This window comes from Labeo rohita, chromosome 9 (genome assembly GCF_022985175.1).
Source record: "Labeo rohita strain BAU-BD-2019 chromosome 9, IGBB_LRoh.1.0, whole genome shotgun sequence".
Taxonomy (NCBI): Eukaryota; Metazoa; Chordata; class Actinopteri; order Cypriniformes; family Cyprinidae; genus Labeo; species Labeo rohita.
Genome location: NC_066877.1, coordinates 37,414,493 through 37,441,264, shown reverse-complemented (window position 1 = coordinate 37,441,264; position 26,772 = coordinate 37,414,493). Strand labels below are relative to the sequence as shown.

Sequence of the window (26,772 nt, the reverse complement as noted above, 5' to 3'; positions counted from 1 at the left end):
GTATGTGTGTGTTCACAATGAGACTCAATGCTTCTGTCTGACCAGGTTAAATCTCTCGTAGCATTAACCCTTGAGCTGCTTGAAGGATTTTCTTCACCTAACTTGGTGTTTCCAGTCAGAAATGACTGGCCTTTTAAAAATTGCTTGCAAATCTCTCATTATATTATAACCAAATCTTGGATTCACACTTTTTTATCTGCTTGTTTTCTTTCCATTAGCACAGGTTTTGCATTTCTTTTTAAATCTGATTGATGGTAAATCTCATCTGAGCTCATGCAACTCAGTTTTTTAATAAAGAAAAACACATTATTTTGGAAATGATCAAAAACTGATCAGTAAGTTCCAAAGAAACAAACACAAAACCTGTGCTAATCAGGGTTATAATAGTTAACTAAAACTAAAATGAAACTAAAACCATAAAAAGTGTTACTTCACATAAAATATGCATTCTTAATTAACATTAAAAAAAAACAAAAAAAAAAAAAAAAAACATAACTTCAGCTTGATGTACTGTACTAAAACTAAAACGGAAATAAAATTTAATTAAAAAAAAGAACAAAAAAAGAACAAAATCACTACAACTTTAAATAAAATTAAAATGAAAACATAAAATATAAAAAAAATATATAATAATTAAAATAATTTTAAATAATTAAAAACATTAAAACTCCAATAATATTTCTTTTATACTAAAACAACACTGGTGCAAACCTAAAGAAAACAAGTCAATAAAAAGATTTAATCCAAGATTATGAGAAATTAATATTCAATTTGGCTGGTCTTTTTTGAACGCTACAAGTGCAACAAGGAGGGGAAAAAATTATAATAAATACAAAAATTATCAAAAAAAAAAAAAAAATGTTATACCATGAGATAACATTAACCAGCATTTTCAGGAAAAAGAATATCCTCTCCATGAAAAACATGACCATCATGTGGACAATATCTGTACAACTGAGGAGTCAAACTCTGAATCTCACATCAATGATTTTAGAAATCAAACTTGAGACATGTATATGTGAAACACTGCTACTAAAATATCAAAATTATCACCTTATACATCAACCATAGTGAAGCACTGATTTGGCAACAGCTGCCTCCAAAACGTGAAACATTTAAGTTTTTAACATCCAGATAGACACTGTAAAATCTACAATTCAAGCACAAGAAAGGAAAGAGGAGGAGTAACAGCAGTCATGAACTAAAACAGTTTAACCCCTGTTGGCAGATGATGTAACTACAGCGCTTTAAACATCTTTCATTATTTACAGCCATTCAACAGCAGCCGCGCTTCAGAAGTATCAAAACATATTACGCACATGACCGTTACAGATACTGCATATCAATTCACATTAATACGACTGATTCTGCTGGGACCTGACCTTTGACCTACTGCTATATTCTCAGAATACAGAGGTGTTTCTTCAACTTAAGACACTTTTAGGGTTGATTTTAATTCAAATGAACTGATTTCAACATTTAAGGTCACATTACTTTTTGCCACTCCATCATCATTTAATTTTATACTTTTTAACATGACTTTTTAATGCTTTACCAATTTCAATCTTCACTGAAAATGCATTATAAAATATAAGTTGTAAATTATGTGGTCAAATATTATTTAATTTTCTGTATTTAAGATAAAATGCCAACTATGGAGAGCCTCAACAAGATGTAGTTATTTTAGTACAAAATTATTAATGTCATTCCCACCAGAATGCTATTAAACACATCATTTGAGAGAGAAATGACATCATGATGAGAATAAATATAATAATAAAAATGGCCTGATGAATTCTCTTGATGCACATCTGAACAATGTTAAAGGCATAAACATCAAAGTAAATAAACTATTAAGGACATGCATTTTAAGAATCTATATCCACAAAGCCAAAAGCGCCCATACTTCTATCGCTTTTATGCTTACGGATTCAGTTCGAATGAGTCAAATGAGCGAGTCATTTCAAACGATTCATTACAAAGTTGGTTCAAAGGAAAGGTCGTCTTTTTGCTCGTCAAACACTGCGATTAATATCCCAAATTGCTGTTTGAACAGCGACAAGACAAACATTGTGTATTTTTCCCTTATGTCTAGACTCGATCTGCAAAGATTTATACAACAAATGTTTTAGAAGCGATTCAAAACGCGAGTCATTAGTTCTATTACAAGCGCGTGTGAGCCTTTCCAAATTAGGTACGAATATAAATTGTACATTGTACAGTTTAATCAACAAAACCAAGACAGATAATGCAACTACAAAGAATACAATAACAACTGTAGATCAGTAAACAATCAGAGGTGCGTTTTCCAAAAGCATGCTTAGCCAGCGATTGTCGCAAGTTGCGCTACACGCAGTTGCTTTTGGGAATGCAATTCATTTGGCCGTACTTCGTTTTATTATTTATGATTCCAGCAGCGCCCTCATCGTTGCATCTTTTCTCCAGTACCTAATGTTTTTCTCGGATCGCATTTATTTCCTCCTTCAGCCGCAGTTCAAAGTCACGGAGACATCAGAAGCGCGTGCATGCAAGCGCATGTCCCATCTCCATGCAGGACTTTCCCCTCACATCTCATCTCCGCATGGGACAGCCAAAGCATTCCCAGAGCTAGTCGTTCACTAGGTTAGGATAACACACACATATCCAAGCGCAACATCCTTTAGAATCATTTCTAACCACTGCTCAAACACCGACGTCTGTTGCGCCAAGCGCAAAAGCGCATGCATAATAAGCAGCAAACTGCTTAAACAAGTCTAACTAACCAACTAGACGAGATAAACGCAGGGTTGGACGTCTATACGAGCGCTAACGGTGCGTGTGCATCTCAATGAAGCAGGAATTTCCCCGTCGGTGAAAAAGCCGCAGCGCATTCCTGAGGCGCCTTTACCTGCGGGAAGACGGAGACGCTTCTGCGCTTCAGCTCGACACAAACCCGGGAGATTCTTCAGCACGATCCGCTCCGAGACTCTCTCTCTCGTCAGGTTCTGAGCACAAATGTGGACTGAGATCAGATCATCGCAGTCAATCGGATCATTAACGCGCCCGCGAACGCCCGTCGCCTCTTAAAGCGCTTCAGGCTCGTTTCGGCGTCTGGCTCCACCTCGAATGGGACTTAAAGATGCTCTCCGCCCAGAATGAACCTGAGACAGGTATTGAAACTCCGCTACAGACTCGCTGCTGCCCGCCAGCGGCACGAACACGCAACTGCACAACAGAGAAGATCAATCGACATCATCAAAGCGAGATCAAACCGACTCGTTTCTGATTAGAACTGTGTAATTATTTATTGATGTGCAAGACGTGTATGATGTTCTACCAAGTGTTTACGGACCCAGGATAATTTATTGACTTGTTTATCTATTGACAGGAGAGGATGCAGAAGTGAAACAGGTGTGACAGATGTACTTCCCCCGAGGAACACTTGCTTTTTTAGTGCATTTTTCTCTTCTTTTATGTGCACTTTGAAATCGGCTTTTCCGCCTGCAATTAAACACAATGAAGAATAAATAAAACGCTCTGTGTGAAGTACACAGAAACCGATATCCACCACAAGGATTCATTTAGAAGCAAATGTAGGCGCGCGCACAGTCATTCTGTATCAGGTTTCACAGATGCCTGTATTTGCACATTCATGTAGCATTTTGTAGTGCAAAGGAAGAACGTGATACATTTGAAACAGTAATGTTTTGGCGACTGTCACTTAGTAACAACTTCACAGCAGGGGCGCGAAAACGGTTGCCATGGAAATGGCAGCATCAGCTAACCTACTTCTGCAGGCTGCAGGACGCGGCGTGATCGACTGAGAAACATTTTTCTGAGTCTAAAACGATGCTTAAATTACTTTATATGGAGTTTATGGCTTGTTTTTGCTATTAAAGCAGAGCCGGTAGCTTGGATAAATAATTGAAACTTTTTATCTCCCGATTCAGATTTTACAGCCTTGCCAAAAAAAGTCAGAAATGCAATAGAATTACAAAATATAACTCGTAATTGCATGATATAACCTCACAGTTCTGATAAGAAAATTCATAAACTCACCTGCAACTGCAAGATAGTACAAAGACTCACATTTCCGAGAGGAAAACTTGTAATTGTAAGATAAAAAAGTTGCAATTATGTCTATTTTATGCTATGGCAGAAACAAAATAAAACTAAAGAAAAAAGAATTGCAAGATGTAATCTTGGAATTCAGAGGAGAAAAAATAGAAAAATCTCACAATCCTGAGTTTTATTTTTTAATCTCAGAATTGTTAGTTTATATCTCACAATTCTTTTATATCTTACAATTTTACTCAAAATTGAAAAAAGTAGTGCTGTGCAATGATTAATTGCGATTATCCGATTTTTCATGATTAATCACATCCAAAATAAAAGTTTTTGTTTACATAATTAATGTGTGTGTACTGTGTGTATTTATTATGTATATATAAAGACACACATACAGTATATATTTTGAAAATATTTACATGTATATTTTTACTGATATAAACTAAAAAGTAGTGTTTTGCAATGTTTAATTACGATTATCCGATCACTTGCGATTAATCACACACAAGATAAGTTTTTGTTAACATAACATATGCTTGTACTGTGTATATTTATTATGTATATATAAAGACACATACAATATATATTTTGAAAATATTTACATGTATATATTTTTATTGGTATAATTAACATTATATATAAATATATTCAATATATAAAGATACTATTTTTCTTAAATATATTCATGCATGTGTGGGCATTTATATTTACATAATAAATACACACAGTACAAAGACATATATTATGCAAACAAAAACTTTCATTTTGGATGCGATTAATTGCGATTAATCGTTGCATAGCACTAAAAAAGTGTACATTTTGAGATAAAAGGTCGTAATCAGGCTTCCGTTTTAAACAGACCCACTGCTGCAAAACTTCCCTCTGTATAGGAGCAAAAAGCATAAAAACAGCCGTTTTGCTCCAGTGTTTTTGTGCTTAAACAGCCGCATTTAATCATGACAGGCGTCCCGTAAACAAGAGCGCTGACTGATTGCGGATGACAGCAGATGTTTGCTGAGGCTCAGATGGAGGGTGTGGATTGAGTCTGTGTCTCCATGACAGAGATGAAGGTGAGCGCCGCTTTGATGCTCAGGCCTTCAGCAGTAGCTCACAGCTCTTCTTGGGTGGTCAGAATAAGAGAGAAGAGCTTCATGTCAGGAAGTGACATCTCCTCCTCTTCACAGATCTCCTGTGTGATTGGCTGGCAGTGCTGTAGAGTTGTGTGTGAACCGGGCAGGACGGGACACGTTGAGCCGCAGCTCAGACTGGACGGGTGTGATCTGTTTGCGTTCAGCTCCGTTCACACACAAAGAGAACATTCTCAAGCGGCTTCCTGAGATGATAACTAGCACTTATGAATTTTAACACGTCATGAGATACTGAAGGAGATACAAAACAATGTTTTTCTTGCACTTGTGCCATGTATGTTTATACAAGACTTTGTGTGTCATTTCTATAAAAGTTCAACAGATGTCGCTAGTTGGCTGTTTAAAATCATATAAAAGACATGATTGTTTTTTCTGAAATAGTAAAGCTTATTCTTACACGACGATCTGATGATATGTAATTACCTAAACTATAGGAAACACCAATTCCTTTAGCATAATAAACAGATTAAACCTGCCATTAAACCTCATTTACTATTGCACAAATGCATGAGTTACAAACTATAACCAGCAGATGGCGCTTCAGTAACGCGAAAGAATCAAAACGGCGATCGACTGCAGATCAACATCAATTATAGTACGCTCTTCAGATGCAAATAAAAATAGTTGTAGAGGCAGAATTTATTAAAAATGTTATGCTGTATTCAGCTTTAAAACATTTTCGTTTTTATTTATAAAATATTTTATATTTACAAACTCCATTAAATATGTATTTAAAACAATAATTTAATTTCTAAAAAAAAAAAACACTTTCCACTTATTTCAGCTTAAAATCTTCAGTTTAGTTGCTCCTTTAATTTTTAAGTATACTTGAATTGGCTGTGGAAGTAATTTAATTTTAAATAATATTAAACTTACTGGATTAAATTAAACTCAAAAATCTTTGATTTATGTATTTAAATATTTAAATTTATATATAATATAAATTATATGCAAGTCTAAACAATACAGCTCAAAAGTTTGGGATCAGTAAGACTTGTAATGTTTTTAAAGAAGTCTCTTCTGCTCATCAAGGCTGCATTTATTTGATCAAAAACAGAAAAAAAAATAATACTGCAAAATGTTATTTCAATATAAAATAATGATTTTTATTTTAATATACTTTTAAAATCTAATTTATTCCTGTGATGCAAAGCTGAATTTTCATCAGCTGTTACTCCAGTCTTAAGTGTCACATGATCCTTCAGAAATCATTCTAATATGCTGATTTATTATTAGAATTATCGATGTTGGAAACAGTTGTGCTGACAAATATGTTTTTGGAACCTGTGATTCTTTTTTTAGGATTCTTTGATGAATTATTAATAAAAAGAACAGCATTTATTTAAAACAGAAATGTTTTCTAACAATATACACTACTGTTTAAAAGTTTGGTGTCAGTACATTTTTATTCTTTCTTTTTTGAAAGAAACTAATACTTTTATTCACCAAGGATGTGTTAAATTAAGAAAAAGTGATAGCACAGATTTACATTGTTGGAACAGATTTATATTTCGAATAAACACTGTTCTTTTTAACTTGTTAATCATCAAAGAATCCTGAAAAAAAGAATCACAGGTTCCAAAAAAACATGTACAACATTGATAATTCTAATAATAAATCAGCATATTAGAATGATTTCTAAAGGATCATGTGACACTTAAGACTGGAGTAACAGCTGATGGAAATTCAGCTTTGCATCACAAGCATAAATTATATTTTACAGTATATTAAAATAAAAACCATTATTTTATATTGTAATAACATTTTGCAATATTACTGTTTTTTTTCTGTATTTTTGATCAAATAAATGCAGCCTTGATGAGCAGAAGAGACTTCTTTAAAAACATTACAAGTATTTCTGTACATACATACAAATATTATATATATATATATATATATATATATATATATATAGTATATGTGTGTTTTTATTTATTACACAATAAATATACACAGTACACACACACATAAAGTATGTAAACATAATAAAATAAAAAAATTGTAATAAAATAAAAGTTTGTTTACATACTATATGTGTGTGTACTGTATATATTTATTACGTGTATATAAATACACATGTATATATTAAGGAATATGTTATATTTATATATAAAATATTGTACTTTATATATAATATGAAATATATACAAGTATAAATATATATACAACTATTTTTTAATATGTATATATATATATATATATGTGTGTGTGTGTGTGTGTGTGTATATATATGCATAATAAATATACGCAGTACACACACATAGTATGTAAACAAACTTATTTTGAATGCGATTAATCGCGATTAATCGTTTTGTAGCTCTATTTTTTATATAGTATGTTTCTGTTTTCTAGAACAGCAGGTGAAAATGTTGCGTCTGATCGCTTAGTAAAGTAACAGCATGAATGAGGAATCATTGGCGTCTGCAACAAAGAATCAAGATTTGATCGAATCAATATGATACTATTGTAACAAACTGCGCTTTTAACGCGCGTTACTAGAAACTCGCGCTTGATGGCGTGCGCGGTGATTTTGCTGTCGCGTGCGTGACCTCACTGTTCCCCACAGCTGTGTGTGTGTGTGTGTGTGTGTGTGTGAGTGTGAGAGAGAGAGAGAGAGAGAGAGCGCGAGAGAGAGACGGAGGAGCAGCAGCGGCAGCAGCAGCAGACGCGCTTCGCAGCGCTCCGTCGGTATGTCTCGATCCGTTCTCCGCCCGTTAGTATGACCACATGCGGGCCAAGTTGACTCGCGTCGCCTGCGCGTCGACGACAGCGTTGCGTACCAGAGGAAAACATGGACGAGTCGTCGCTGCTGGATCTGCTGGAGTGCTCTGTGTGTCTGGAGCGGCTGGACACGAGCGCCAAAGTGCTGCCCTGTCAGCACACCTTCTGCCGCCGCTGCCTGGAGAACATCGTGAGCTCCAGACACGAGCTGCGCTGCCCGGAGTGCCGCATCCTGGTGGACTGCGCGGTCGACGATCTGCCCGCCAACATCCTGCTGGTGCGACTGCTGGACGGGATTAAACAGCGACCGAGGAACGGAGGAGGGAGACCGTCGCTGGCGGGATGCGCGACCGGCGTGTCGGCTTCGCCCCCGGGGACAGCGGTGCGGGATCTGCCCGTCGCCACACGGAGCTCCCCGGTCAAGGTTGGTGCGCTTCTTCTGCCTCTTGCTCGAACATCTCTGCCGTCGCTTCCAGAAGCTTCAGCTCTTGGACGGACTGAGTGGCTTGTATGTGCATTGAGAATAACGCATACAGCGTCTTGAACTTGGTTTACCCCTTTAAGAAACGCACAGTTTGTGAGAGAAAGTCTTCAGGTTTGGAGCTGCGCTGGTGCTGTCAGTGTTTGGCTTGAGTTTGGTGACGTCACTGCAGTTTATTTCTCACATCTGAGATCAGACAGAGATGCTCAGGCATTGCACGAAGCGATGAGCAGTGTAAACATGAGCACGATGGAGATATATAGCTTATTGCTGTTGTTTTCTTTACGTGCATCTTCAAGTGATTTTGGTCTGAGGACATGCAGTACAAGAGTAAAGGCTTTTGATTCAGTCTGCAGATGAAGCTAAAGGTTTTTTTTGCAGGAGTTTGTTTGTCAGATTTGTGTACATGTGTCATTGCATCTCTGTCTCACCAATGGATGTGAATGGGTGCCGTCAGAATGAGAGTCCAAACAGCTGATAAAAACAGCAGAGTGATCCACACCACTCCAGACATCTTGAGAAGACAAAAGATAAAACAAACCTACCATTAAGACATTTTTAACTAAAATACATATAGTCCATAATCCATATTAACGCTTCCTCCAGTGAAAATCACCTTACATCAGAATCCAGCCACATATTTGTTCAGAGATTTCTCTGTGCAGATTTCTCTTCTGATTCAGACCAGACCACTTTTTCACTGCAGGAAGTGTTATTATGGATTATGGACTCAATGTATTTTAGTTAAAAACGTCTTAATGATGGATTTGTTTCAGCTTTTGCCTGGAGTGGTGTGGATTATTGTGATGTTTTTATCAGCTGTTTGGACTGTCATTCTGACGGCACCCATTCACATCTATTGGTGAGACAGTGATGCCCCATTTACACAAATGACACATTTACGCAAATCTGACAAACAAACCCAAAACTGCAAAAATACATTTAGTTTCATATGCAGACTGAATCAAAAGCCTTTGCTCTATAATGTATGATATAATAATCTATAACGTGGAAACGTTTCACTGGCATGTGATCCTGGACCACAAAACCAGTCACAAGTGTAAATTTTTTGAAATTGAGATGTATACATCATCAGAAAGCTGAATAAATACGCTTGCATTGATGTATAGTTTGTTAGAATAAGACAATGTTTGAAAATCTGGAATCTGAGGGTGCAAAAAATCAAAATATTGAGAAAGTCGCCTTGAAAGTTGTCCGAATGAAGTTCTTAGCAATGCATATTACTAATCAAAAATTAACTTTTGATATATTTACGGTAGGAAATGTCCAAAATATCTTCATGGAACATGATCTTTACTTAATATCTGAATGATTTTGACCCATACAATGTATTGTTGCCTATTGCTACAAATATATCTGTGCTGCTTAAGACTGGTTTTGTGCTCCACACATTGCATGTAACAGCAATGATGATATTATCTAACAACTGCGTTTGGCTGTTGCTATAGCAGCAGGATGTTTTTCCATGGCATGGATTGATGGCTAGATGTTTCTTTGAGATGCTCAGAGCCGCTCTGCCATTGTTGTGCTGCTCTATTGTTGTGTTTGAAGCGGTCAAACGCGCAGACGCCCCTCGGTCCCACAGGAGCAGCAGGAGTCACTGAAGTGTGAAGTAACGTGCGATCGCAGGTCAGGACAGAGCGCTGACTCTGCATCAGGCAGGACCGATGCTCGGCTTGGGTCTTGCGCGCCGTGGCTCGTCTGATAACGCGGAGCCGACGCTTCACGTTCGTACTTACAGAGCAGCGTGCGTTTGGCACAGATGCGATCTGCTGAGGAGGAAATTTGCTGAATTAATTTAAACATATGTTACACTGAGCTGAGAGCATTGCTGAATTATCAAGAAGAGATGTGTAGATCATTATGAATGCCCACAAGTGTCACGATCCGTATAATGAGGTATCCAAAGTGTATTTGTGGATGCATATTTTCTGTTGCATGGAAATCAGGAGCCGCTCTGGCCATTATAAACCCGTATTGATTGTGCACTGGTTTCAGTAAGAGAATAAAAGCTGTGGATACAGACACACTGAGGTCTGATATCTGCTCTGACAGGATATGAAAGCTTTTCACGAGGCATGCTCGGAATAATGTCATCACAGATGCCACTATTGCATGCAAGATTAAGAATTTCTCAGGACATTTGCATGAAATATTAACCTTGTAGAGCTGTATTCTATTTGATATGCTAATTTTTAAGGTCTGAGATTTCCAAGATCTACTTTTACTTAGTTTAGAGGGTTTTTTTGTGCAGTAAAAGCTCTTTTAGTGTAATTGTACAAATGTTCTCCCAGCTGGAGCTTCTCTGTCTGTTTTTTTCTGGGTTTGAAGGTCTGTTCAGGTCGTTTAGGCGTGTGTCTGTCTTGGTTTGACAGCAGAGGTGTCTCGTTCAGCCTGTGATTAATGCGTCAGTGACAGCGGCGTGAGATGAAGATTGTCCTTTTGTTCTGACAGGGTCATTGACGCTCATTACCTGCCTTAGAACTGCTCTTAAATGCAGAGATTTTCAGTAACACTTGAAACCTTTGTGTAATGCATTATAAATGCAATGCATTACATCTTTTTATAAATCATTGTAATCAAACATAAAATGCATTATAATATCTGAAATTGGTCGTTTGTCATGTATTATAACTGTGGTTACAATTATACATGAGATCATACAGTGCATTGTGAGGTACATTACAATGCATAATTAATGCATTAAAAGTGCTTTTCTATTGGATTACATACACAGAAATAAATTGGTGTAGAAACAATAACATTTCACACTAAATTTCACAAATGGCAAGTAACACAACATTTTGAAGTAGAAGTATTGAAATAGTATTTTATTGTAAAACACAATTTTTATTTACTGGTTTGAAAAAGCTTTTTAATGTCTTGAAACTGAAAAAAAGCAGAAATTTTGCATTTTAAAATGTAAGGTTGAGTTTTCGTATTTTAAAAAAAAAAAAAAAAAAAAACGGTTTCTATTTAGCCTTAATTTATTTTTATTTCAGTTCTATTCATTTTAGTGCTTCCTTTATTTTTGTTGCCAAGGTCAAATTTTTCTAATTTTAAAAATAAATTTTTTTTTCTAATATTTTTTCTTTAATTGTCTATTTTTTTGTTTTATTTATGAATTTTAAAATGTAAAATTATTTCAAATTAATAACATTGGAAATAAAATTAGATTTTTTAAATTAGAAATAAACCTAAATCTTAAAATAATAATAATAATTAGCAGAAATAAAAGAAGCACTAAAAATACTAAAACTGGAACTTAAAAAATAAATAAAAGCTAAATAGGAATATTTAAAAAAATAACAAAAGCACAAAAATAGAAAAACTTTAGAAATAAATGTAGATGTTTTTGTAATGTTATGCACTTGTTTTGTTTTTTAATATTTCTGTTTAGCTTTCATTTGTCATTAAGTTTTCAGAAATTGGTTTTAGTTTTAAGAATGTCCTCTTAATGTTTGTAGTGCATTAATATTGATTTTATTAGTGCTGGGCAAAATAAAAGTTTTTGTTTATATAATATATATGTGTGTGCTGTGCATATTTATTATATATATTTAAATACACACATATAGTATATATTTTGAAAATATTTACTAGAGCCCGAACCGATAAAGGATTTTGAAGGCCGATACCGATACAAATATTTATTGGTTTTAAAATCCAATATTCCGATATATCGGCCGATATTTTTAATTTTTTTTTTTTACATTTAGGAAACGCGCAACAAAACATTAACAGATTTCCCTAACATTAGTTATTTGTAGTTATTTATGAGTTTTAACTAACATAATATGATAATGCATTTTAAAAAGGAACTTGTTTCTTTTATTGTCACAATTACAATGTCAGCTTGATTATCCCTTTACCTGCACTTTTTAAATTCTTTCCACCAAGCTACATCAAACCATTTTCAATCATCAGTTGCTGCCTGCCTTCTAAAACCTACTATTTAGCGATCTAAATCCATTACGTGACTTGTTAATGCTGCGGCTGAATGACAGTCTGCAACGCACACTCGGCGTCATTGGATTTCACACACATGTAAAAGAAAAGCTAACTTTTATGCACAAGCTACGTTTGATACTTTTTCTCTATGTCTACATGTTCACTCCTCGCAAGTCTAACTTACATTTTACAATGCAGGGACTGTAACTAGAGATATGCTAGTTATAAATACAGTAATCATTACTTTATTTAGGCAGAATAAGTTCGTTGTGGTTTCCAAGCTCATTAATGTTAACGTTAGCGGTCTTCCACTGATAGTGGCATTAGCTAGCTTCGTGGTTAGCTAGTCTATGACGAGCCATAATTTAGCAATGGATAACGTCATACTGCAAATTGTAAAACATACATTTTCAATATAACAGGCCAAGGAGAGATGATACGTCTCATTGCTATAACTGTCACGCTATTAAAGAAATACTTCAGTCTCATTGTCAAAAGTTAAAAGGACAGTCAGTCAACTACACTGCAACAACGTAACGTAATTACTAGCTAATTCCGCTTCACTCTCGGCTTATTTAACAGCAGCAAAACTGGACATGATAGTCACGAATTTAGTAATATCGGCTTGCCGATAAATCGGTCGGGCTCTAATATTTACATGTATTCACATGTACATATTTCTATTTGTATATATAAATATATTTAATATATAAACATATTATAGCATCATAACATATTTTTCTTAAATAAATACATGCATGTGTGTTTATTTCTATATACATAATATACGCTGTACACACACATATATATTATGCACACAAACACTAAATGTGATTAATCGCAATTAATCGTTGCCCAGTAGAAAGATACATTTTCTTGTAAAACATACTCCAATAATCTGTGGTTTATTTACAAATTTTAAAAATCATTTTTTGCAGTGCATAAAGTTTTCAAGTAAAATGAAAGTCCTAACTGTAGCCCATGATGTGAAATTCTGTAATGATGTGAAATGATGTGAAATTCTGTTGTTGTAAACATGCATTAGTGTTTCATTTTAAAATGCATCTCAAGCTGTTGGTAAAAACCTTCATATTGTTCTGACTCATGTTGCTGAATCACATAGACTTCCATTGAAATTCTTGCTGTGATGCATCTTAGAGCTTTCAGTCGTCATTTATTGAACTGAACACAGACTTTCAGTCTGTCGTGACTTAGTTTATTTAATTGAGTGAGATGTTTGCGTGAAGTGGACAGTATATAGATGTCTGTGGAGTGTTGAGAATGTGATGTGGATGCAGTGATCAGATGTGTGTCATTGGTGGAACATTCATCCCATTATCCGACGTGCTGATGTCTTTATTTTAGCTCTGCCGCTCACAGCGGGACGAATCTCTCTGTATTTCTGCTCGGTTTTATCAGTCTGATGCCTGCAGCCGCTTTAAGCTCTAAATGATGGAGCATTTGTGGTTTTGTTCGCAAAAATATCTTGGACTGCACGTCTGCGTTGAAAAGACAGATTTCTTGATGTTTATCTTAATGAACCGATATTAGTTCTTGAAATCCCAAGAATCAATCTGTGCTGGGTCAATCCGTGTCAAAGCAAACACATTTCAAAAACGTCCCCGGCTCAAATTTTTGATTTTGCTAATATTTTTTATAATAAAAGATAGACATGTGTAGTGATGAAAGCCAAAATATTAAATGCCATGAATGAATATTTACTGAGTAATCCACTGTTTTGTAGAGGAGGATCGAAATAGCCATTTTCATCTGAGATTTGGAGCCAAATTAAAAGGGTAAAAATGACTTTATAAAGATGGCAGCATTATGATATTATTTTTACACAGAGATTGGTAGCTCTATTAGTAAAATCTGTTGACTTTATCAATCTTTGTTGCATTATGTGCCAATGGTGACCATTCAGAAATGGGGAAACAGCACTTTTCATTTGTTTTCCCCCAAAGTTTGCATGACTGTAACTCAAAAAGTATTAAAGATATCTTAATGACCTTTTAGATGTTGGGTCTCAACAAACTTTCCTTTTGGCATGATACAATAATACAATTCCAAATTCAACATTATTTCTTCTTCAGACATTGTTCTTTAAATAAACTACGTATCAGCTGTATACAAAGTGACCAAATTTGGTTTTCGACCACTGAAAATGGATAAAACGGAGCCTCATTGAGATCCCCATATCTCTGGGACTGAATGATGTAGGGCCTTGAAATTGAAGATTCTGCAAAAATTTTTTATTAAGACCTAGAATCTAAAATCATATTGCAATATCTTTAATACTTCTTGAGTTATAGGCAAGCAAACTTTGAAAAAATAATATTTATGGCACTAATACTGGTTTGTTCAATGCAGTTGTTTTGAAAGAAAGAAATGAGACACATATTTAGTTTTAACATTATTTGTTCTTCACACATTCCTCTTTAAAAGAAAAGAAGAATCATAGTTTTTCAAACTGACCCACACTGAGAATGTGTACATTTTAATGATTTACTCTCTGAGCCATATTGAAATTCCAATATCTCTGAAACCGAATCTCATAGGGCCTTAAAATAAAGATGACAAAAGGAAAGTTTGTTGAGAGCCAACATCTAAAATGGCATTAAGATATCTTTAATACTTCTTGAGTTACAGGCATTCAAACTTTGGGGGAAAATGCATTAAAAAGTGCTGTTTCCCCATTTTTGAACTGCGACCATTGGCACATAATGAAACAAAGATTGATAAAGTCAACAGATTTGACTAATAGAGCTACCAATCTCTGTGTACAAATAACATTATGATGCTGCCATCTTTATAAAGTCATTTTTACACCCCTGAAACTTGGCTCTGAATCTTAGGTGAAAATTGCCATTTTGACCCTCCTCTACAAAATACTGGATTACTCAGTAAATATTCATCCATGATATATAATATTTTGGCTTTCATCACTATACATGTCTATTTTTCCTCAGAATAAATATTAGCAAAATCAAAAATTTGAGCTGGAGATCTCTGGTTGAGTTGACACAGAATCACCCCGATGTTTTTAGTTGATGAATGAACAGCTTTATTAGTAGCTCCTGCCATCCAATAATCACATAATCTTTGTGTTTTATTCATTTTGATCTAAAACAAAGTCTCAGCTGTGAATGAAGCGTTCGACTGATTTAACACTGGGAAATGAAACTCATGTAATAAATGGATCTGAGTCTTGAGCGCTCGATGTGTGAAGAATGAATCCTCTTCTGCCCTTGAAGGAACGTTCCTCTATTTTCTGGAGTTATGATGCGAGTGAAAGCGTTCGTTCGTGTGTTCTGCTGTTCCGTTTTATCTGCCATGTACTGAAATCATCACAGGTTTCTGGATCTCTATACATAGCAGAGTTTCTGGCTGGATTTGGTTGTCACTCACATACATGGACATCTACTGTACTCACAGTTAAATTAGTAATTAACATCTGCTGAACTGCATCATGTTTATATTATATGTATGAGTTCTAGTGATCATTAGAACATCTGGAGTCTGAATTGTCTTATTCAGATTGCTGTGAGTCGTCAAACTAACTTATTTAGCACTAGTAAAGCACAACTGAGAAAACTGATTGCTGGAAATCATAAAAAGTACACTCTAAAAAACATTTTCTTGAGTCAACTTAAAATAATGTGTTATCCAGCTGCCTTAAAATTTTAAGTTCAGTCAACTCAAAAAAGTTTATTCACTTTGAAATGTTAAATTATACTAAGTGACGACTTAGATATTTGAGTTCAATCAACTTAAAATGTTAAGGCAGCTGTTAAGTTTAGCAAACACAAATATCTAAGTTGTTGCTTAGTACAAATTAACATTTCAAGTTTACTAAACTTATTTTAGTTGACTGAACTTAAAATTTTAAGGCAGCAGGGTAGCAAATTATTTTAAGTTGACTCAACAAATTGTGTTTTTTATTTTTTACAGTGTAAGTGTTTGTGCTGTCTTAAAATTTTAAGTTTAGTCAACATGAAATGTTAAGTTATACTACGTGAGAACTTGGATATTTGAGTTGAATAAACTTGAAATTTTAAGGCTGCACGAACACTTAGTTTTTATTTATATATATATTATATATATATATATATATATATATATATATATATATAAGTTTTAAAGTTTTCTGTTTAATTTAATTGCATTTGTTTTTCTGAGCAAAAAATAAATATCATACATTTTTCTATAATTTACAGAAGACACCCACTCAAATATCATTCATTGTAACAATCTTGTCAGACATATTTACAACAAAAATCAATTTTTGAAAAATTAAAAGATGAATTACTTTTACCCAAAACACTAATTAGTTGTAATTCTACATTTTTAAAATGTGCCACTATCCTAGGTTTGGCCATTTGTCAGTAAGAATTTTTTTACTCATTTAAAACACAATAAAATTTAATATGCTCCCTTACTCTTTTATATATTTTAATATGAACACGTCAGAATAAACATGTTGTTTAAATTTGTACATAAATATTGTGTTACACTGAATGACAATGTAACATTATTTTAACCTAATTTTGACATTTTATTCTCCAATAACTATTTTGAAACCTAAAAAGTAGACACTTTACTTACATTTAATGTGCTTTCTATGGACATAAAATCACTTTTGTCGATTTCCTTTGATTTGGACATCTTATACATAAATACATAAATATAAAATATAACAGAAATATTTAAAAGTTATGTATATATATATATATAAATAAATAAATAAATAAATAAAAAAAAAATATGTCTTGGCTAATTGACTGTTTATCACCTCTCTCTTTCTCTCTCTCTCTGTGCTCACACTCACACAGTTTCCTGCAAAAGTATGTGAAGATACACAGATAAATAATAAATAAAGAAATAAATTCAGACAGTGTTTGTCAGCAGCCTCGTATCTGGTTCTTCAGCTCCTCTATTACAGTTTGTTGGTGAAGTGCGCTGTGACGCCGACGGCTGTCAGACGACACGGACTCTGAGTCACTGGAGAGACACTGATCTCAGCTCAGTTCTTTGGCTGCTCCATCATTCCTCTTCTGTCTTGGTGTAATTGCACAAAACACATTTCGGTGAAGGCATCAGACAGGAGATCTCAGAACGTGAACGTCTCGTCGTCCCTCGCGACGCCGGCGTCTCCGAGTAAATAAAGCCGATCCTGGAGGAAACAGCTGAGATGGTTCGCTCTATTTCTGTGCTGCTCTCAGACAGAAACACAACACTCATTAGCTCCTTCAGGAAACTCAAGAGTGGCTCTTACAGCGACGAGAGAAACGACAGACACAAATCACAGACGAACAGCTCACAGCTCCACTCATTACTACAATACACTACACTAATGACACATGATGATTGTTTTCTCTTTGTTTAAAATGAAATAATAATAATAATAATAATAAAAATAAAGATAATAACAATAATAATAATAATGACAATAATAACAATAATAACAATTATTATTAGTAATATAAAAATAATGATAATGATGATAATAATAATAATTTAATATTAATAATAATTATTAGTATAGTAATGATAATTAAAAAAATTAATATAATAAAAAAATAATGTTACTAATGATAATAATGATAATAATAATAATTCTTCTTATTAATATAATAATAATAATTATAATAATGATTAATAATAATAATTATTATTAGTATAATAATGATAATAAAACTAATAATTGATATAATAAAAATAATGATGATGATAATAATGATAATAATAATAATTATTATTAATAATATAATAATAATAATAATTACAATACTTATAATACTACTACTACTACTAATAATACTGACAATGATGATAATAATGATGATCATGATACAATTATTATTATTATTATTATTATTATATATTACTATAATAATATTAATAATAAGAATAATTATTATTATGTATTACTATAATAATAATAATAATAATATTATTATTATTATTACTCATAATAAGAATACTAATAATGGCAAATATTGGTTTTATTAATATATTACAAATAATAATAATAATTATAAATAATAATTATAATAATGCTTATAAAATGGTAATATTAATAATGATGATATAATAATAATGGTGATGAATAATAATAATAATAATAATAATAATAATAATCATAATAATTATTATTATTATTATTATTAATATGGAAATGATGATGATGATAATAATAATGCTAATAACAACAATAATAATAATGATGATTATAATAATATATATTTTTTTCATTAGTTTAAATAAAATATTAAATGAAAAACTAGAAGTATTGCCTTGCAAAACTCACTAAAATAAGTTTAAATTAAGTTTCCCAGTGAGCTTGTTGTTGTTGTTTGTTTGTTGTTGTGGTGATTGTCTGATGAGACTGAGCGCTGTGTTTGTAGCGTTGAGTGTTTGTAATCATGTGAATGTTGTTTGTATTCTGAGTCATTGTTAATTTAATTTCTCCAGATCAGCTTCATCTTCCTCTCTGTGTCAGACAGACGTCACACTCACACTCCTCCTGCTGACCGCACAACTTCACGGAAATTCACTCTTAAAACGGAAGTGTTTTAGAGTTTCACTGAGGTTTTTTTGTTTTTGTTCGGTTGTTGCATCATAATTGAGCCAAAAAGTAAATTAGGTTACAGTAACCCATTTTTAATCTGGAGTAACGTGCACAGATGAATATGAGCAGGACTATGCGTGAGTGTGCTGTGATTTGTTGGTGTGTGTGTGTGTGTGTGTGTGTGATGTTGTGCTGCAGTAATGAACAGTCAGAATGTGTTTGTCTGTGGATGAGAGAGGCTCTATCAGCTCTTTACAGCTGCATGTTTGGACACACGACGTCGCTCCTCCTCATTATTGGTGAGAGTGTGGCCTAATTTAATGCAGTTAAAGGACACATCAAACGCCTGCTTTGTCTGTGGACAGTAAAGGACTGTGCAGGATTCGCATCATTCTGCTTAATGAGTGTTCGGCCTGTTCACATCACAATCTGCAGCAGTGCTGTACAACAATATTAATATGCAATCGTATTTGTTTATTTTAATATTGAGTTTTATTTATTTATTTTATTGTGTAGTGTAATTTAATATCTAATAATAAAATATTTTTTTTTAAATGATTATTTTTATAAATATTTATTTATTTTAATCTGTATTGTATTTTAATATTATAATAAAATAATATTATTTCATTTTTTATTTAAATGTGTGTTACTTATTTAATATATAACATAATTTATTCCTATATATTATTTTTTTTTTATTGAAATGTTGGTTTAATGTTTTTGAATAAATAAATAAATAAAATAAGAATATTTTTTAATTTCTGTATAAATAGTGTCTAGTTCAGGATTGATGTCATTGTTTGTGATGTGTGTTTACTTCGTCCGCAGTGTTGTAAAACAATATTAATAGGCTATCATATTTGTTTATTTTACTATGTAGTTATTTTTATTTATTTATTTGTTTATTTATTTATTTTAACGTGTAGTGTAATTTAACAATAATTTATTTTTTATAAATATTTATTTCAATGTGTAGTGTAATTTAATGTAATCATAAAATAATATTTTTTCATTTTTAATTTTTTAATATGTATTTTAGCATTTAATATGTACTATTTATTTTAATGTGTATTACTTATTTAATATATAGCATAATTTATTCCTGTATATTTTTTTTTATTCAAAATGTTTGTTTATGAATTTTAAATAAATAAGAATATTTACAATTATTAATTTTTTTTATTTATTTATTTTTATTTTAATTTCTGTATAAATAGTGATTGTGTGACTGTGTGTAATGAGTGTTTGACTGGTGTGTCATTGTGATCTGCAGCGCTGCTGTAAAACACATGAGCTCATTTATATTCACACTGCACTGTTTGTCTTTGAGGAGCGTTTGATGCTGTCATTTATCTTCTTTAAGATGAAGGAAAAAAATGCAAGATGCTCAGACTTGTAGACGTCTTCGTTAGGACACTTCTCTGTGATTTAAAGGAAAATCAGAATGTGTTCATTTAATGACTAAAGATCGTTATGTCAGTCAGTTATTATTGCTGAATAAACCCCGACAGACTGATCAAACCTGGACACAAAGCGACTGACTGCACATTATCCTGAATATTACACTGATACTTATCTAATAAATAAATAAATGCATGTGAAATATTCATTTGAACAGGGACACTTCTGGGCTCTGTGCAGCGGCCCCTTAAATCTGCTGCCATTAAACTGAATTAAACAGGTGAAATTATGAGATAAAAAGTCCATATTATGACTTAAAAAGTTAAAATTATGAGATAAAAAGTCCATATTATGACTTAAAAAGTTAAAATTAGGAGATAAAAGGCCAAATTTATGAGATAAAAAGTCAAAATAATCACTTAAAAAATTAAAACTATGAGATAAAACGTCAAATTTATGAGATAAAACGTTGATTTTATGAGCTAAAAAGTCAAAATTATGATTTAAGTCAGAATTACAAGATTAAAAAGTCAAAATTATGACTTAAAAATGTGAAATTATGAGATAAAGTCGAAATTATGAGATAAAAAATCTGAATAATGAGCTAAAAAGTCAAAATTATGACTTAAAAAATAAAAATTATGAGATAAAACGTTGAATTTATGAGATCAAATTATTTTTATGAGCTAAAAAGTCAAAATTATGACTTAAATTTAAATTATGAGATAAAACATTGATTTTATGAGATAAAGTCAATATGATTTAAAAAGTTAAAATTATGAGATAGTCAAATTTATGAAATAAAAAATCTAAATTATGACAAGATAAGTCGAAATTATGATTTAAAAAATTTAAATGATGAGATAAAACGTCAAATTTATGAGATAAAATGTTGATTTTTATGAGACAAAAAGTTTAAATTATGACTTAAAAAATTATGAGATAAAGTTGAATTTATCTAAAAAATCTAAATAATGATATAAAAATTCAAAATTATGACTTAAAATTAAAATTATGAGATAAAACGTCAAATTTATGGGAGAGTCAAAATTACGACTTTTTAAAAGTTGAAATGATAATTATATATATTATCAGTAATAATAATAATCATTACCCATTTATTTATATACTTTTTTGGTGCACATTGTTATTATTACTATTATTTATTAGTTTTAATATATAGCATTATTATTATTTAATAATGTATAATATTATTTGTTTTATTTCTTTATTTACATTTATTTCAGAAACGTAGATTGAATGTATTTATATTTTCGTCTATTTATTAATGAAAATATTGAAATAAAAAAATACACACTTTGTGTGTTTTGTAAAAATGTCAGATTTGTGAACTGTAGGACAGTGATGTGATGTTCAGTGTTAGTTTGAGAGTTAAAATCAAGTGTTTGCTCTAGAAATGTCTGAAAAGGTGCCGGATGTGAATTGCTGCAGTGATGAACAGGCGTTTTTCGCGGCGTTTCAGCCACACAGACTCATAATCGATGGTTAAACTGAGAGAAGCGATTAGAGTCGCATTGAGGAATAAACTGAGGGGACGAATGATTCGACTCTAAACTGAGCGATGAAACCAGTGTTCCTGCAGCTCTGATAATCGGCTTGGCGCTCGTCGCTCTTCCTGTCTTAATGGGAAGTAACCATGCCAACATGACAGGAAGTGCTGGGAATCTCCCAGAGGATGAAGCCTCGTTAGTGTTTAGTTTGACTCGCGCTGGAGAAATAAGAACGACTGTTTTCATCTAACAACACGCTTTATTCTGAGCATCATGTGCGTTCACTCTGACTAGTGTTAGGATGAGTCTGTCTGTGTTTAAAAAACTTTTAGAAATTCAAGTTTAATATTTTTGTTCTTTTTATTTATATATTTTTTCATAATATTTCATTTATTTTTATTCTAATTTTAGTTTTAGTCATTTTAGTGCTTCAAATTAAATGTAATTATTTCAGTCAGCATTTCAAATTTTTCATTTAAGTTTTTTAAGTTGATCATATAATATTTATATTTTATTTCATTTAAGCTTTAGTTTAATTAATGGAAACGGTTTTAGGAAACAATAATAAAATAATGTCTATTTAAATGTCTATTTAAATAGAAAAAATAATACATTAATTAGTTAATTAGGAACACTTTAATCTATTTAAATGTCTGTTTATTTTTGTAAGTCAAATATTATTTTAATCAAATTTAATTCATTTTATTAAATCAAATTCATTTATGTAATTTTCAATTTAATATAAAATATTTGTATAGGTATTATTTGTTTTAATGACTATTTATTTAAATTATTGAATTTATTTTAATGTATGTGTTTATTTAAATATATTTTTAATTTTATTTTTTTATTTAAATCAAATTTTTAGTTTAAATCACTTTTTTAATTGTAATTTATTTGAATTTAATTTAAATAAAATTATATTATATAATATTATATAAGAGTTTTAAAAAATGAATAAATTTGATAAATAATGTTTATTTAAATGTATATTTAAATACAAAAAATAATAAATTAATTCGTTAATTAGGAAAATTGTAATCTATTTAAATATCTGTTTATTTTTGTAAGTCATTTTATTTGAATCAAATTTAATTCATTTTATTAAATCAAACTAATTATGTAATTTTCAATTTATGCATTTTATTTCTATAATTTTCTGTCAAATTTAGTTAGTTTAAACCTATTTTTTAAGTTTAAGTTCATCATATAATATTTTAATATTTTATTTAAGCTTTATTTGAGTTAAAATTTAGTTAAAATTCCATTCAGTCTCTATGAAGAGTTTTATATTATGGATTATGGACCTGCATTTTAGCATGGTTTGAAGTTAAAAACATCTTAATGATGTATTTGTTTCATCTTTTGTCTTCTCAAGATGTGAACTGATGGACTGGAGTGGTGTGGATTACTTGTGGATTATTGTGATGTTGTAATCAGCTGTTTGGACTCTCATTCTGACGGCACCCATTCACCACACAGCCATTTTTGGGTAAACGGTTCCTTTAAGAAAATGACTTTTAATGGTTTGCATGCAAATGATAAAAGTATCTGTTTTTAACAGTAATAATTCACACCACACACCCCGAATAATCAATAATAAGATGGTAAACAACGAATTGTCAGTTATTGATCGTCATTGATTGGCTGCAGCAGCGTCGCGTCTGTGATTCCCAGAGGAGCAGAAATGTGAGGTCAGGAGGAGACGGAGCTTCAGGCACAGGGTCACAGCCAGGGGTCAGAGGTCAACCCTGACACACAAACACTATTGTGATTATGCAAATGAACAAAGAGTTTCTAACCAGATACAAAATGGACAAACTGAATAATTTATCACCATAAAGAGCAATGACGAGCAAACAAAGACTCCGGAAAAGGCTTTGTGTGTGTGTATGTGTGTGTGTGTGTGTACATACATACATACATACATATACATATACATATACATATACATATATATATATATATATATAGATCAGTAAGACTTGTAATGTTTTTAAAGAAGTCTCTTCTGCTCATCAAGGCTGCATTTATTTGATCAAAAATACAGAAAAAAAAAACAATAAAATTGCAAAATGCTATTATTATATAAAATAATAGTTTTTATTTTAATATACTTCTAAAATATAATTTATTCCTGTGATGCAAAGCTGAATTTTCATCAGCTGTTACTCCAGTCTTATGTGTCACATGATCCTTCAGAAATCATTCTGATATGCTGATTTATTATTAGAATTATCAATGTTGGAAACAGTTGTGCTGACGAATATTTTTTAGAACCTGTGATTCTTTTTTTTCAGGATTCTTTGATGAATAACAAGTTAAAAAGAACAGCATTTATTTAAAATATAAATCTGTTCTAACAATGTAAATCCCTGCTGTCACTTTTATTAATTTAACACATCCTTGGTGAACTGTACTGACCCCAGACTTTCGAACAGTAGTGTATATTGTTAGAAAACCTTTATATTTTAAATAAATTCTGTTCTTTTTAACCTTTTATTGATCAAAGAATCCTGAAAAAATATATAGCTGATGAAATTCAGCTTTGTATCACAGGAATAAATTATATTTTAAAGTATATTAAAATAAAAACCATTATTTCATATTGTAATAACATTTTGCAATATTACAGATTTTTTGTTTCTGTATTTTTGATCAAATAAATGCAGCCTTGATGAGCAGAAGAAACTTCTTTAAAAAAACATTACAAACTGATCCCAAACTTTTGAGTGTCAGTATATATGTTTTTTTTTTCTTCCTCTTCTTTCTTTTTTTGAAAATAATTAAAGCTTTTTCATCAAGGATGCATTAAATTGATCAAAAGTGGCAGTAAAGACATTTATAATGTTGCAAAAGATTTCTATGCTGTTCTTTTGAACTTTCTATTCATCTGTGAATCCTGAAAAATAAAATGCATCACAGTTTCCATAAAAATATTGTGCAGCACAACTGTTTTCTGAAGACTGGAGTAATGATGCTGAAATTTCAGCTGCGCATCACAGAAATAAATTACAGTTTAACAGATATTCACATAGAAAACAGTTATTTTAAATTGCAATAATATTTAATAATTTTAATGTATTTTTGTAATATTTTATAATTTTACAGGATTTTTGATCAAGTCTCTGCTGCTCCCAGGCTGCTTTTATTTGAACAAAAACACAGTAAAAATAACAGTGTTATTAGTTATTACAATATAAATAACTGTTTCTTATTTTAATATAACAAAACCTATTTTTAATCTAACATAACCATTTTGTCTGCTTATTACACTACCATTCAAACATTTTGGGTAAAATTAATCATTTTATTCATTAAGTACACATTAAATTGATTAGAAGTGTCAGTAAAGACATTTATGAAGTTTCAAAACATTTCTATTTAAAATAAATGCTGTTCTTTTGAATGTTCTATTCATTTGTGAATCCTGAAAAATAAAATACATCACAGTTTCCACAAAAATATTGTGCTGCACAAAATAACTAATAATTGAAATGTTTGTTGAGCAGCAAATCAGCATATCAGAATGATTTGTGAAGGATCATGTGCCACTGAAGACTGGAGTAATGATGCTGAAAATTCAGCTGCGCATCACAGAAATAAATTAGTTTAACACATATTCACATAGAAAACAGCTGTTTTACATTGTAATAATATTTCAGAGTTTTTATTTGAATGTGTGTCAGATGGGCGTCTCTCTCATGACTTCAGCTGGAATACTGTCAGCGTCTTGTGTGTTTTGGACTGAGGCGAGGGTTTGCCGTTATACTCAGCTGAAGTAAAGCGACTGGAACATTCTCTGTGTGTGTGTGATTATTTTCATGTCTCTCTTTGAGCTTCAGTGGGAGAGTTCTGGTTTTCAGGCCAGCTCCGCTCTTGGAAAGGCTCAGACGTTTCCTCTGAGAAGAGAGCAGGAATGCGGCCGGCCTGCGGAAAAGATGATGAGGCCGCAGGACGCTAATGGTTGGAGCTGCAGGTTTTAATCAGGTGGATGTCGAAGAGCGGTGAGGTCAGCCAGAGGAACCGCTCGCGGCGTTACATAACAGCTGTGTGTGTGTGAAACCAGGACTGTTAGAAACGAGCAGGGAACAGGTTGATGTGGAAAGAACGTCTCGCGGGAGATCTGATCTGATCTGGGTTATGCATGCTGCTTCAGTTTATAAAAGCAAATATAGATTTACTTATATTCTGTTATGAAATATATATTGTTTTCTTTTAATTAAATAAATGCATTTTTATATACACTACCACTCAAACGTTTGGGATCAGTAAGACTAATGTTTTTAAAGAAGTCTCTTCTGCTCATCAAGGCTGCATTTATTTGATCAAAAATACAGAAACAAAACAGTAATATTGCTAAATGTTATTACAATATAAAATAATGGTTTTTAGTTTAATATACTTTTAAATATAATTTATTCCTGTGATGAAAAGCTGAATTTTCATCAGCTGTTACTCCAGTCTTCAGTGTCACATGATCCTTCAGAAATCATTCTAATATGCTGATATATATATAATATTTCTTTGGAACCTGTGATTCTTTTTTCTCAGGATTCTTTGATCAATAAAAGGTTAAAACGAACAGAATTTATTTAAAATAGAAAGGTTTTTTAACAATATACACTACTGCTCAGAAGTTTGGGGTCAGTACATTTTTATTCTTTCTTTTTTTGAAAGAAATTATTACTTCTATTCAACAAGGATGTGTTAAATTAATAAAAGTGATAGCAGAGATTTACATTGTTAGAAAAAAATTATATTTTGAATAAATGTTGCTCTTTTTAACTTCTAAAATCCTGAAAAAAAGAATCACAGGCTTTTAAAAAATATTTGTCAGCACAACTGTTTCCAACATTGATAATTCTAATAATAAATCAGCATATTAGAATGATTTCTGAAGGATCATGTGACACT

At 31.9% G+C, this 26,772-nt stretch overlaps 2 protein-coding genes across 2 annotated transcripts in view; one reads left to right on the top strand and one right to left on the bottom strand.

Annotated features, from left to right (window-relative positions):
- Positions 1-3,129, bottom strand: part of edar (ectodysplasin A receptor) — a 51,306-nt gene extending 48,177 nt beyond the window's left edge. Inside the window, exon 1 of the mRNA XM_051118430.1 lies at positions 2,888-3,129. The gene's annotated coding sequence lies outside the window, so the exon portion shown is untranslated. The remainder of the gene's footprint in view (positions 1-2,887) is intronic.
- A 4,696-nt stretch (positions 3,130-7,825) lies between these two features.
- The window catches only part of LOC127170955 (E3 ubiquitin-protein ligase SH3RF3), a 127,812-nt gene continuing 108,865 nt past the window's right edge, over positions 7,826-26,772 (top strand). Inside the window, exon 1 of the mRNA XM_051119328.1 lies at positions 7,826-8,340. Coding sequence (XP_050975285.1) covers positions 7,987-8,340 — 354 coding nt within the window. The 5' untranslated portion in view covers positions 7,826-7,986. The remainder of the gene's footprint in view (positions 8,341-26,772) is intronic.